This window comes from Gossypium raimondii, chromosome 6 (assembly GCF_025698545.1).
Source record: "Gossypium raimondii isolate GPD5lz chromosome 6, ASM2569854v1, whole genome shotgun sequence".
Lineage (NCBI taxonomy): Eukaryota > Viridiplantae > Streptophyta > Magnoliopsida > Malvales > Malvaceae > Gossypium > Gossypium raimondii.
Window position 1 is genome coordinate 41,090,704 of NC_068570.1, and position 13,907 is coordinate 41,104,610.

The 13,907-nt window shown below is 36.8% G+C and overlaps 1 protein-coding gene across 3 annotated transcripts; it reads right to left on the reverse strand.

Annotated features, from left to right (window-relative positions):
• Positions 1-7,170: 7,170 nt before the first annotated feature.
• LOC105773989 (glyoxysomal processing protease, glyoxysomal) lies at positions 7,171-12,148 on the reverse strand. Of its 3 annotated transcripts, XM_012596263.2 has the most exons (14): positions 11,912-12,148; positions 11,774-11,820; positions 11,522-11,699; positions 11,386-11,433; positions 11,247-11,312; positions 10,959-11,093; positions 10,619-10,744; positions 10,354-10,457; positions 9,978-10,063; positions 9,790-9,884; positions 8,989-9,703; positions 8,197-8,389; positions 7,788-7,879; positions 7,171-7,657 (listed from the first exon to the last, which is right to left on the reverse strand). In XM_012596263.2, the coding sequence occupies exons 1-14, from the start codon at positions 11,975-11,977 to the stop codon at positions 7,392-7,394; spliced, it is 2,217 nt and encodes a 738-aa protein (XP_012451717.1). In that variant the 5' UTR covers positions 11,978-12,148; the 3' UTR covers positions 7,171-7,391. The 3 variants fall into 3 exon arrangements, with proteins under 3 accessions (XP_012451717.1, XP_052488602.1, XP_052488603.1); XM_052632642.1 differs by lacking the exons at positions 11,774-11,820; positions 11,912-12,148 and having other exon boundaries at positions 10,955-11,093; positions 11,522-11,545; XM_052632643.1 differs by lacking the exons at positions 11,522-11,699; positions 11,774-11,820; positions 11,912-12,148 and having other exon boundaries at positions 10,955-11,093; positions 11,247-11,392.
• Between the last annotated feature and the right edge of the window lie 1,759 nt (positions 12,149-13,907).

Sequence of the window (13,907 nt, forward strand, 5' to 3'; positions counted from 1 at the left end):
GTGTTAACGAAAAGTATTGTCATCTCTCTTTTTAGAAGAGATGGCTGAACTTATACAGCAACCTCCCTCCATAACTGTGCGTATTGCCTAAAACTTTCGTCTGGTTTCTTTTCCATATTCTGTAGAGTGATCCTATCAGGTACCATGTCACCACATGGTCATCATTGCTTTATGAACGCTCGTGCGTGTCTCTCCATAAATTAATCTGGGTACGGTTCAATCGATTGTACTACTTGGATGCTGCCCCTGTGAGACTATCCTGGAAGCAATGTATCAAGAGTTGGTCATTATTGACATAACCAGTCATTCATCTACAAAACATGGTTATATGAGCTTCGGGGCTACTAGTTCCATTGTACCTTTCAAACTCTGGCATTTTGAACTTGTAAGGGAGTACTAAATCCGAGACCAGGCTCAATTCTTTAGCATCCATCCCATAGTAGCTCTCCGCATATTCTATCGCTCTAAATTTCTCTTCCAGCCATTTGTACTTCTCCTCTAATTGTTTTGGCAACTCATCATTCATTTTCTCCTTTCCAACCGTCTCATCGAAATCAGGGATAACAGGATTAACAAGGTTGGCTCCGAGGTTAGAGCCTGATCCTACCTGAAGATTCATTAGCGTTGCAGCGTCACCTTGAAATTACTGAGGATTAATGGTAACAGAGGACCTATGCGGGTATATCTCAACTTGCTGGGAGGTAAAGTCTGGAGGATAGACAGGTTCCTCATTATCTCCTTCTTCAACATTGAGCACAGAGCCTTTTCCTTTATCAGTTCCTTTGTTGAACCATTGAGTTAACTGAGCCATCATACTCCCTTGAGATTCCATCATTTTGTCTATCATTTTTTACTGCTCATTCATTTTCTTTTGAAGCTGCTCCTGCATTTCTTTTAGGGACTGTTCTAGCCTTTCCATCCTTTGATCCATATCCTTAGTTTTTGATCGAGTACCGTAGCGGTGTTTAGTAGGCTAGTTGATTTCTAGATTAACTAAGGAGTAATTTAAATTAATTATAATCTTTTAATATTTTTAAATGCATATGAAGTAATGCAATGCATGAATGCAAAAAAGGTGTCAATTTTGATTCAATTTCATTTAAGAAAACTTTACTAGAAAGCAAATTTCTTTACATAAAGTGAATTACAAATAAAGCTTTGCCCTATTGCTCAGTATTCTAATCTTTCTAAGTAACACAACTAACTCTTGCCCCCGATCTGATTCTAATTCATACTTCACACTCAGCATGTCTGCTTGTACTACCAAAGCTTGTACATGACCAGCTACTTCTCGGATCTAGACCACAGCTTCCTCCATAATATGATCTCTGCTCCTAACTTGGTTCTGAAAGTAGTGTAGCTATTCCTTATTACGATTTTCATTTGCTTCCAAGTGCCTGATCTAATTTTCACAATTTTGCAACGCCGTTTCTAGCTCTTCGATTCTTTGCTTCATTTCCTCGATCTTGCTCAAGCTTGCTTTCAACTCTATTACAGAATTTTGATTTCGATACTGACGAAGAGATCCTTCCAACACGATCACCCTATCCTTTAACTCACCCTTTTCCTTTTGGCTTTCTGACAAACTCTTTTCTAAAGCCTCGTTTCGCCTCTGCATTTCTTGCAATTTCTGTTCCCATCTATCGACTTTATCCTTTTCTTCTCGAATTTCTGCTCGCCAGTGTTCTGACGTTTTTGCCAGCCCGGCAGTTCTCATTGACAGACGCAACTTTTTATAATCCGTCTTTAGACTACCCAGCTACTCCTCAGCCTTGTTTTTCTCTTTCCTTAATTTCTCAGTTTCAAGCTTCTGAACGTCTATGTCCAATCTCAAGTTCATCTTTTCTTCCTCCATTTGCTCTTTCTAAATCCGCATTTCTTCTCTCAAAATCTTGTATTATGATTTCCAACTCAGAAGGAATAACTCGCAAATACTCCTCTATTGGCTGGCGACCTTCTTGATTTACCTTGGGTATATTGTCGTTGATTCTCCTACCCCACCATTCATTATACTCAGGAGTTGTCATTGGACCCACAACTAACCCCTTCATTTGGCGAGTCTGTTTCCACGCGCTAGACATCTCTTGAATCTTCTTTATATAACCATCATCTTTGTATGAAAATTCACAATCAGCTATCCCTTGGGTCGCAGGTATAAATTGTCTTGACCTATACTGTCTCAGCACCAACAACGGGGCATATCCACTAGCTCCCCAAATCCCAAGTAGTGGAACCCAATCGAAATTACCACACCTGTACAGGATCTCATCTGGAAGTAACCAATGAGCTCTCTACTCAACATCTTCCTCCTGAAGACTTTAAAGAATCGTCATCCACTTCTCCTCTGAAACGTTGTCCCTCCTCGGCGTAGCTACTATCTCCTTTAGTGGTGAATAATTTTCAGAGAAAACCCGATATGAAACCTTATCTGCCCTCCAAAAGTGACTGTGAAACCATACAAGTAGAAGTTGTGCACATCCAATAAATCTGCCCTCACCTGTTTTTTGGCATGTACTCAATGACCTGAAGGTTTCTGCCAAAATTGCCGGAAACAGTGTAACCTTCTTATCAAGTCGGTCAAATAAATCGGTGACTACTTCATCCACATGCCCCAAGGCCTTGAGGAAGACAACCAAGCCATATATACTTAAAGCAAAGACATCTAACCTCTTTCTCACATCTGGATGTGTTAGAATTGCATCTTTCAAACTTCTCCAAGTAACGCATTTACTATCCCCCTTTTGCTTAATCCGTGCAGCAACCCACTGCTCATTCATCCTTGTTATACCTATTAGCTTCTTTAAAAAGGTTGGCACATTTACAGCTCTCGGGTAGACCCTGTCCACTTGAAACTTTGAACATCGGAGTAAAGCCACATATTCTTCTATCGTAGGCACCAAATCAACATTCCCAAACGTGAAGCAACTGTAAGCAGGATTCCAAAACTAGGCGAGGGCTCGAAAAAAATGCTTGTCTACCTTCACATCAAGCAAATAAGGCAAACCCCCATAATTGTCATAAAATAACTGTCTAACCTCATTATTCCACTGATCCCAGATTTCCTTCAACTCCTGCAAATTGTTTTGAGTTAACTGATGTGAGTAAAATCCCATAATTCTGATACATACCCATCGGCCAGGCTATCACCCTTTTCTTGCTGCGTTGTTTCAGACCAAGCTCGGACAGCCGCATTGTCCTCCACTTTATCAAGAAACCCTTTTTCCATGACAAGCTTTCTATCTAGCAACTGAATCTGAACTGACGCCTTTTATGATGAAATGAAATGCCATGTCATGCAAACAAAATAAAACATAAAAGTCAGTATCAAATATAAGCATATAATCAAGGAAGAGTAAAACGTCTATTAGGACATCTACTAGGGTTTAGTGTAGTTCTACCTAAGGCAAGCTCCTAAGGCTCATTATATGCGGTTTGGCTCTAAAGTAAAGGTACCCGAACCAGCAGATTCCTTGATCTTCACCCATTATAAGCTCATATAGATCAAGTTCAGTTCAGGGGGACACATTTTCCCTATGACTATACGGAGATGAAAATCTCACGAAGGCATAGGTACCGATGTATCCCGAAACCGATCCACTATCCTATACGAAGGTGAAAACCTCACGAAGGAATAGCTTCTCACTCCCACTTAGAGGGTAAAATTATCCAGTACATGTAATATATAATGCAAAATAATTTAAAGTAATTAAATCAATTAAGCATGAATGTAAGAGGATTTTTAAAAACGAATTTCATTTTTTCGACTATAAGACAAAAATTAATCAACTTTGTGGCTCGACTCTCTTATTTTTTTTAAAAAAATGTCCCCAATGGAGTCGCCAAGCTGTCGAAACCATTTTTTAACAAAAATTTAATTGTCGACTTTAAAAAATAAAAATTAGGAGTCGCCACCAATCTTTTATTAAGGTGTGATTGGATCACCTAAAAAATAGCTTTGGTCTACGAGTTTTAGAAAAACGGATTCGGGAGTCAGTTACGAACGAGGAAGGATTAGGACCCTCGTAACGCCCAAAAATTGGTACCAAATTGATTAATTAATGTCTTGAAGTCGAGAGTTAAAAAACGCGATCCTTAATTAAATTAAATTATTTATTAAGACCTTCTCATTTTGAAAAGAAAAATATCACACCCAATGCGTTAGGGCACAACATTTTATTCTCTTCACAATGAGTTAGTCAAAAATTCGTGTAATAAAATTTAAGAAAATATCTAATTGTTTAAAATTTATGAAGAAATCGCGGCCCAATATGTTAGGGCACAATTTCTTAAAATCTCAAACATTCAATATTTCCTTTATTTCTTTAAAAATCTTTATCTCGAGAAATCAACGTGTCACATCCAATACGTTAGGACACAACATATTGAATTCCCGATGATAAGTTTTATTTTGTTTGATTTAAAGAGCAATCCTCGATTGTTAGATTTTACAAAAAAAATCGGAACCCAATACGTTAGGGCTCAATTTTCTTGAAAAATCCTAAATACGAGTATTATCCCTATTTTGAAAAGTTTTATTTTAAAATTGAGTAAAAAGATAGTGTAACATTATGTTGAATGTGTGAATAGATGCCCTTAAACAAATATCAATAATAAATACAACAATTTCATAGAAATAATATAAATAAATAAATAAATAAATAAATAAATAAGATAATGGCATGCAAAATATCAAATAAATGGGTAAGATAATAATAAAAAATATGCAAACATAAATTGATAAACAAATGATTGAAATAAACAAAAAAATGTATACATGTACACATAAAAATACATAGGTTTGAAATAATTAAAATAATATTAATTAAACAAGTATATATATATAAATATGCGAAAAGTATTAGTTTTAAAAAAGGGTATAAATACGTACATAAAAATAAATATACATATATATATAAAATAATAATAATTACATATGAAAATCATAAAATAAAAAAATAACAATTACATTATCAAAATTAATTGATTTTAAGAAAAATATAAAAAAAAGGACTAAATTGGATTGCAAGTAAAAAAACTGGGGTAAATCCGCAAATAAATAAAGTCTGGAGGACTAAATTGAACTCGCGAATTACATAGAGGGGCTGGAAGGGCAATTTTCCCTTTTCTTCTAAAACGGCGCCGTTCAAAAGGGTTAAATTGAAATTTAAAATAAATTAAAGGACGAATTTAAAAAAAAAAACCTAATTGGAAATATATTAAAAGGCGGAGGGGCCAAAAGTGTAATTTGCCCCTCCGCATGAAAAACACGCGGATCCTGGGTCCGGGCCGGGTCGACGCGCTGATCCCCCTCCTTCAAACGTTGCCGTTTTCAATCGACTATTTAAGCCAAAATTATAAAAAAAATTCATTCCTTCAAAAAAAACAGAAAATCCCTCCGAAAAAGCTCTCAACCTCAAGCACGCACCTACGGTTCGGTCATCGGTCGGTTGTTACCATCGTGTTTACCATCGATCTCCCATGACGGGTCGCCAGATGTGGTGGCGAAAAGGGAAAATCCCCTATTCGGCCTTTCAAACCCCCTTATACCCAAATCTGGGTTCAAATCCTTCAAAAATATCAGCAAAAAGCCTCGAAAAATCACGAAACCTTTCGGTTTTCAGACACCGATCCTCGGGGGTGGCTCCCTCGGCCGTTTCACAGCAATCTAGGCACCTTCAAAAGGTTACCTCTTTCCTTTTTATTTGTCTTTTTATTCGTATAAAAGTAAATAAAAAAATATATAAAAAACCGATAAATATCAACCTTTGAATCGATTGTATTGCTCTTGGTATTTGCTATTTTCGATTGTGGAGATGGTTGTTTTTATTGATTTCGAATTCGGATCCTTGTTACAGTGTTACAATGGCTATTTTATAGCTGAATAGAATAAATCTAAAGAAGAAACAAATCTGTTTCTTTATTTGATTTACAAACCTTTGATTCGCTTTCCATTTTTGTTTTCCCTTGATGCGCAGGTGAAGATCCATGGAGATTCGGCCTTCGTGGGAGATTTGGAGTTGCGACGGCCGAAGCTTAGAAACCCTAGGGTTTTCCCTCTGTTTTGGGCCATTGTAATTTGGGCCACTGCTTTGTTTTAGTTTGGGCCTTGTAGGCTGTTTGTAATCGGACTGTTTTCATTTATTTGTTTACCTGGTACGGGCCGAGTACAAATTGGGTATTACATCTATTATTTTCAACTTTTTTCCATTTTCCCAAAACATTTTCTATTGAAAAAAATGAAAATGTGTTTTCTTTATTCTCTAATTTTCACGAATTTTTATTTTTATTTTTTTAAAAATTTTCAAAATATTTAATCAAACATGTATTATTCACTATTTTTCATTTTTCAAAAAAATGAAAATGAATTCATGAAACAAACACACTTAGATTTCACTCCTTTTTCATTGGAAAAAGATGCACATGGTACAACAGAAAAAATTGGAAAAAATTGGAAAGATAGAAAATTGGAGGGGTGAAAAACTAGAAGGGTGAAAACCATAACTGTGCTTGGGAAGAACTATGAAAAAATAGAAATAAAAAGCAATTTTATTTCTTGTTGTTTGGTAGAGTTGAAAAGTAAAAAGAAAATAAAACAATTGAAAAATATAATTTGAACTATCGTACACTTCTCTCTCATTTTCTCTCCCTTGAATTTCAATTTGAAAGGATTGGTTTTAAGGCATTAAGACAAAAAATTATCGCCTCTCCTATTTTCTTTCCTCTCACTTTACTTTCCAATCAAGCACACTCGAAATATTTTTTCTTTTCATTTTTCCGCTCTCTCCTTTCATTGTTTCATTTTTTTCACTAACCAAGCACACCCAAAATCCAACAATAAAATTGTGAAAATAATAATACCATGCTAGTAATTCAATCGAAGCTATCAAATGAATCGAATATGAGTACTAATCAAGCTCTTTTATTTTTTAATTAGTATTAAAAAATATCAATTCAAATTTGAACACGAAGATTTTTTACCAAGTAAAAAAGGCTTAATTGAGTTTACTCAAACCAGTTTGAGCAGTTTGAAGTCGAGCTCGACTCAAGCAGTAGAGACAAATGAAATCGAGCCGAGAGAAGACCATAACAATTCCTGGGAAACTTTGTTGGGTCAGGCAGAACCTAGCTCAACATCATATTCTTCCTTGTCGGATGCAGGAAGAAAGGACATTTGGAATTTGATTTCATTTAAGTAAAGTTGAGAAATGTAATTACAAATGAGAGGGGACTCCTTAATACTTCCCCCAAAACCCATTGTTTACATGATCTGTGAGCTAACTCCGGCAAGACCCGAGTCATCATAACAGGGGTGTTTTGAAACTTGGTTCAGCATATTCCGGGGGATGATCTTTTTCGATATTATATATATAGCACAAGAAATATAGCAAAGGTCATAACTTACTAGGAAGAATCGGATTAGGGAGTCCTTCCACTTTACCAAATTGAGCAGATCTCTTCAACAGTTCATTCTTTTCGGCTATGAATTTAGCAAACCGAGAACCTTTCCCCTCTTTGTTGTTGTTATCTTCTAGTATCGGCTGGGGAAGATTAAGTGGAGGCCCTGGCTTTGGAGATAATGGAGGCATCAATGCCCATACTGACAAAAGGAGTTCGTTTGGTTTGTCAAGATTTTGCAGAGGAGAAAAGTCCTTCATGTCTGTGGACAAAAAACGAAAGGAATTCATAAATTTAAGAAAAGAAGGATTTACATAACCAATACTAAATTTATCAGCCGTACAAGGAGAAAACACAAAACATGGTAACCATCGCAATCCTAATTAACCAACCTCTCGCAAACTGAAAGATAGGCATCAAAACTGCGCTCGGAATGCTGAAGTTCAAATGTGGTATAACTGTTCCTCCACCGTGCCTGGCATTGCTGTATCAAGAACATAACTCATTAAAAACCATTTGATCAGCCAGCACCGACAAGCTTAACAACAGACATGAGAAAAAAAAAAACAACAGAAAATGTGGATTAGTAGAACAGAAACACACAATAAAATGATGTCACAATCTTGTATAAACACGAAGCATCAAACAAGTACTCCATCCCTCAGACCACAAAAACAGTAGCGACAAGAAAATGCAAAACAGCATTTCTGACAACCAACGTGACGTCAAAAAGAGCATTTCCAACGATGTCAAACCACTACGAGATTAAACCTATTTTTGCACAATTGTTATCCACCATACCTTGTAACAAGTCCAATCAAACGACCATCTGAATTGACGACAGCACCGCCACTTCCACCGGGATGAACAGCAGCGGTTGTTTCAAGCATTGCAGGAAATTGTGAAACCCCTGGCAATAAAGATTTGTAATACGAGGGCATCTCTGCTTTCACAACTTTTGCAACCACCCCAGAGCAAACAGAAGGGGAGAAGCCTGCAAATTAAATAAGGATAAAAGACTCTGAATTTAAGAAAATAAGAGATTACAAAAAGTATAGATAAACGGTTTATTCAGATGAAAGTACACAAGAAACAATCCCAGGGGACTCAGTCCCTCAATATCGTAGCATTAAGAAAATTTGATGCTCCTATGCATCATAGCAAAAAAAAAAAAAAAAATGCAGTCGATCAGGGATTGATAAGAAATTTTAGGAGATACAGGGTCAGTGGACAATGTAAGCTAATGCATTCTTGAAACGGCATACTTTGACCTTATTTGGTAAACGAGTAGTTTTAAGCACTCTAACCAACATCTTTAAAAAATAAAAAAGTTCTCTAACCAACATCTTTAAAAAATAAAAAAGTTCTCTAACCAACAGAGATCCAAATGACCTTGTTTGAAACTACACAACGGATGGCTTCGATGCTAAGATTGGAAACTTCAGATGTGAACGTTCACAGAACCACTTATCAAGTCCAAGTCGTACAATGAAAAAGGGTAAAGTGAAGAGTAATGTAAACACAACAGAATTATCTCATTTCAAATGTATTGAAACAACCACAAACAAATAGATAAATAGGGAAGTGCTTTACCGCATCTTGGTGCCAGTAGTCCATGTCCAATAACATATGCCTTTGATCCTAATGATGGCTGACTAAAATCCACCATAATAGCGGTAAGCTTATCAGGAATACGATCAACTTGGAGCAGAGCAACATCCAAAGGTCCCTTGCAAATATATACTACCTTCGCCTCACACCAAATCCAAGGGTCCAGATGATCAAGTCGAACACGTATGCTCCTATGACCATGGAAAACTGACTTCAACTTGTACCCTTTCTGCTGATCAGCCAGTGGAAATGGTCCAATGCAACTTTTCTGGTACCTCTTATATCCTTTCTCCTCAGAAAATGCAGATTCTTCAGGTAGGAAGAATGGTGCTTCTTTTTTTGAACTACTTCTTACAGTTGTTTTCCCAAATCGCCACGGTTCCAACAGGTGAGCATTTGTGAGTATTAGCCCCTGATCATTGAGCACAACACCTGATGCCCATACACCATCGTTAACGGTAATAAGACATATGGAAGTCATTGCCTTCTCAATCGGTAATAGTGAAGAGCAAGGTGAGTTAAAATGGTCATGATTGTAACAGCAGTGTCCATTTGAACCATTGCTGTTAGACAATAATCCATTTCCTACAGTATTTAAGTTTCCCTTGTTGATGTGAATCCCCTTTTCTTCAATTTGTGGCTCCTTCAGCAGCAAGTCACTGCAAGCACTTGCAATGGCATCCCATGGAATCACCAACTGTTACCCAAGGCTACAACTTGTTGTGAAGAATTTACTATGACAAAGCTTAAAGAATATGGATAAGCCAACCATGTGCAAGTTACCTGAACCTCAGCATCACTGGTCTTTTGCCTCAAAGGTCTGGTCAGGATACCAACCAGCATGCCCTGATCACCAAAAACTGGACCACCCTCCATTCCTGGCCAATTTGATAGCAAATCATAATTAGGAGTTCGAGGTAATTTTTTTTGAAAGAAAAAGTAAAGGTAACAAAGCATGAGAAAATCCTGACCAGGAAGACATCGAATGTCAGCCATTAGCAATGCTCTGTCAGATGATTTAGGTGGATAGCAGTTGGCAACAGATCCCACTGACATGCTGATTCAAGTAGCTACATTAGTCAAACAGTAGAACTCCCGAAGAACATAAGCAAGCAAAATAATTAATAATATACCATGGTGAGAAGAGAGATACAGAACTATACTCGGATAGTTTGATAGTAAAAGTTAAATACCAATAAAAGATTAGTTCATTTCATGTTCCACAAGGATCACTGTCAGTGATCCAAGTATTTGGACTAATGAAAACTAATTTTGGCAAACAAGTTTGTTGTTATCAATGTTAGCTTATTAAAGCGTAAAAGATATTTACATAGGAGGTAGCATTACCTGTTAAAGAAGTGCAAGGGAGAGAGGATGCCAAATGGAGATCCCATTGCCAGAAGAAACTCTCCCCTTTTATTCAGAGGTAATATTCCAATTTTTGGTAGGCCCTGATTCATGATAATCCACAACATCGAGGTTAAGAGCCAAAGCATGCAAAAATAACCATACAAACCATAAAACCTCGAAACAGTACATTTTCTGCTTCAGTTACTATTGAACAGTAAATATTAATTAAAAGAAAAGAGCAAAAAGTGAAAGAAAAGCTTACATTTAAATGCAAATTAACTCCAAGGATAGCAATTCTAGTTGTTGACCTGGCCATTAGACTAGGATTGCTCGATTTCCCCATCACTAGCCTCTGACGCTCCATTAAAAGTTTGTTATCATACTCTATCTGAAATAAAGTTAAAACATCAGATCTTGTTGGATCTCCAACAAGGGTAAATGAAGGAAAAACTACTTCCTCAAGCATGATCACAGAAAAAAAAAATCCAGGATCTATGGTTATGTACAACTGGTCACTGATGATCTCCAACAAGGGTAAATTAAGGAGTTTTTTAATTTTGTTTTTGTAAGAACGATAAAGGAGTAGTTTGTTTCATACTCGCCTGTGTCTGAGTACTGTCCACTGAAGGCTGATGAGTTGAAGCCAATGACCAACCAAACTCCCATCCTTGCTCTTGTGAGCCTGAAGAAGCTTCGACAAGGGATTGAAGTGCAAGGGATGATATGGGAACATCAACCTTCAAAATCCATTCATCAATCAATATCATATAGTCCATATGCAGTCAATTTCTCAAGTGCAACAAAGTATAACCTAATATTACAGTTCATTAAAGTGTTCTTATAGCATTTAAATCCATAAGTAGCCATACTAACAACTTATAAATGCTCACCATTTTCAGTAGCCGTGCAGTAAACCAGCAACAACCTCCTCCATCTGAATCTGCGCCCATATTTTCCTATGAAAATAACACTATTCTCATTACACTTAACTCATTCCAAGTTAATCAACAGGCATTGCCTATCTTATACCTCGACCATAATATCAATCTGAGCACCAGGAATCAACTCAGGTAGACCCTGCATCGCAACAAAGAGTAGCACAATATAAACTCAAAATCCCAACAAAGTCAGCAATTAAACCCCAAAAAAAGGTCAACATTACTACCTGAGAAAGGTTTTCCCTATGTTGAATTGTAAGAAAAGGCTCAACGAGAGAAGCGACTGTCATAACTAACATCAAATTCTGACCACTATCATTGTCCCAAATGCACTTAACCACTTCAGTTTTGTAAAGGGTGTCAGGTAATAGCATGCCCGAAGCTGACAATGTCGTTTTGCCAGAACTAAAATACCCATAATTAAAAAAAAATTAATTCAAAAAATTGGAATCCAAACACAAGACAAAAATTTAACTTACTGGTATTGATGGAAGGCATGATTCCTCATCTTCAGACCCTTTGGATCCTACACAAATTTTTAATTAAAAATAAATAAATTTAATAAACATCCATTTTATTTAAAAAAAGCTGCAAATTGCAAAGGTTAATGGGCTTACGGGGCCTTGGACTCTGACCAAAACAGAGAAATTCCGGGCGAAATCGGCTGTTTCAGGGAGAGCCATTTGGATAGAAACGGTTGTAAAAGAATAATCAGAGGGATTCGTTGAGATATAATTTGGGGAATTTGGGAGTGTTTGGAAGAGTGGGGGGATACGATAAAAAACGAAGAAGCAGAAGTAAGTCCTGAGGATAGTTTTGACTTTCCGGCGCTTGCCAGAAAAATTAAAGTTAAAATACTATACGCTCTACGAGGTGTATAGATAAGGTGAGACCGTTAAAGCGCGCGCAGTTTTTATCTTGTAAATCGTGGCCGTTGAATCATTTGATGGGCCAAAACGTTTTGTTCCCTTCCTCATAAGCTACGTGGGCGGCATTCTTCTTACAATTTGCTAGTATGGTTTCCAATCATATTTCGCGTTCCGTTATTTATTGATTAAATAAAGGCATAATTGCAAAAAAAACCCTCAACATTTGGGGCTTTTGATTTTGTGCCATTAACCTTTTAATTTTTGATTGATACCCTCAACATTATAATTTTTTAAGAAATTAGCTTAATTTTAATGGTGAACTCATGATCGTTAATTAAATTGTAGGTCAACCTAATAACCCACGTGGCATGCCACATAAGCACACGATGTCATAGGTGATATCATCTATTTAACAAATTTTTTTCTCTCATTTCTCTCTCTTAATTTTCAGTTTTAGATCGAGGAAAACTAAAAGAACCAAAAGGAAATTAACAGATCAATAGTAAATCGTTTGATCTGGCAGCAAATTTCAATTCTAAAACTGAAAAATTAGGGTTTTTTTTTCTTTTCGAATTTTTTTGATTTCGTTTTTCATTTTATTTTATAAAAGAAAATGAACGATCAGGCTCAAATGATGAATCAGCCACCGCAAATGATGATGAACACGGTTCAGGTCCAAGTTCCAGTTCAACCGCAAATGATGAATCAGTCTCATCAGTTGATGGCGTCGGCGGCTCACTCTCAAGCGATGAATCAATTTGCGGCGTCTCAGTCGCAGCCTATAAACTCCGGTCCTCAGATGATGACTCAACTACCACCTCTGATGATGTTGAATCGAAGCTACAAGCCTTGGCAATCTCATGACCCAAACCAAAACCCTGACCCTAACAATAAATTCTCTTCTTTCAATCGTAATAACAATTGGAAGGGAAAAAAAAGTTTCATTCGGTAAAGATTCTTGGAAGTTCGAGAATAAGCCTTTACCCATGGGTTCTGTTTCTGCTATTTCTTCTGTTCCCGCTGCTTCCGGTAGTAATACTCAAGGATACAAACCTCCAACTCTAAACGAGCTTCAAAATCAGAATCGGTTAAAAGCCAGAAAATTCTACGGCAACAAGAAGAAATTCAATAACAGCAACAACCTATTTGCTCCTTACGCTCCGCGGAATACGACTTCGTTTATAATCTGAGCGAAAAAGTCAGATGGAATAGCATCTTTAGTGTCGCCATGTCCTGTGACGCCCGCCGTTCTTCCTATGCCAATATTTTCACCATCGAGGAAGGTTTTGGGTGATATGGCGTGTGGATGGTTATGGGTCGATGAAAGAGTTGATTCGGCTTCGATCACCAGAAGCTGGTCAATAAAACAAGAACAAACATGGAAAACAAAGTAAAACGATGGATTGTTGGTGATTAATTGAGGAGGGAAAGGATTCATACGAGGAGCTTCAACTACCATTGGATAAAAGGCTAAGGTGTGGGTTTACAAAAATTACACAAAACATGATTATAATCATGGTAATAGAGATTCTTGTAGATTAAATGAGCCAACCATATGTTTTGAAGAAGAAAAATGATGTTTGGCAAGAGAGAAAATAAGAAAAAAATTTTGGTTAAATAGATGACATCATTTATGACGTTGTGCGCTTATGTGGCGTGACACATGGGCTATTATGTTGACCTATAGTTTGATTAACGATTAACTCACGTAGACCGTTAAAACTGGACTGATTTATTAAAAAAT

Excerpts from the sequence above, each read along its gene's own strand:
- LOC105773989 (XM_012596263.2), bottom strand. The coding sequence starts at position 11,977 with ATGGCTCTCCCTGAAACAGCCGATTTCGCCCGGAATTTCTCTGTTTTG. Across the intron at positions 11,821-11,911 it reads TGGTCAGAGTCCAAGGCCCC|GATCCAAAGGGTCTGAAGAT; the intron begins GTAAGCCCATTA and ends AAATTTGTGTAG. Across the intron at positions 9,704-9,789 it reads CCAGTGATGCTGAGGTTCAG|TTGGTGATTCCATGGGATGC; the intron begins GTAACTTGCACA and ends CTTGGGTAACAG.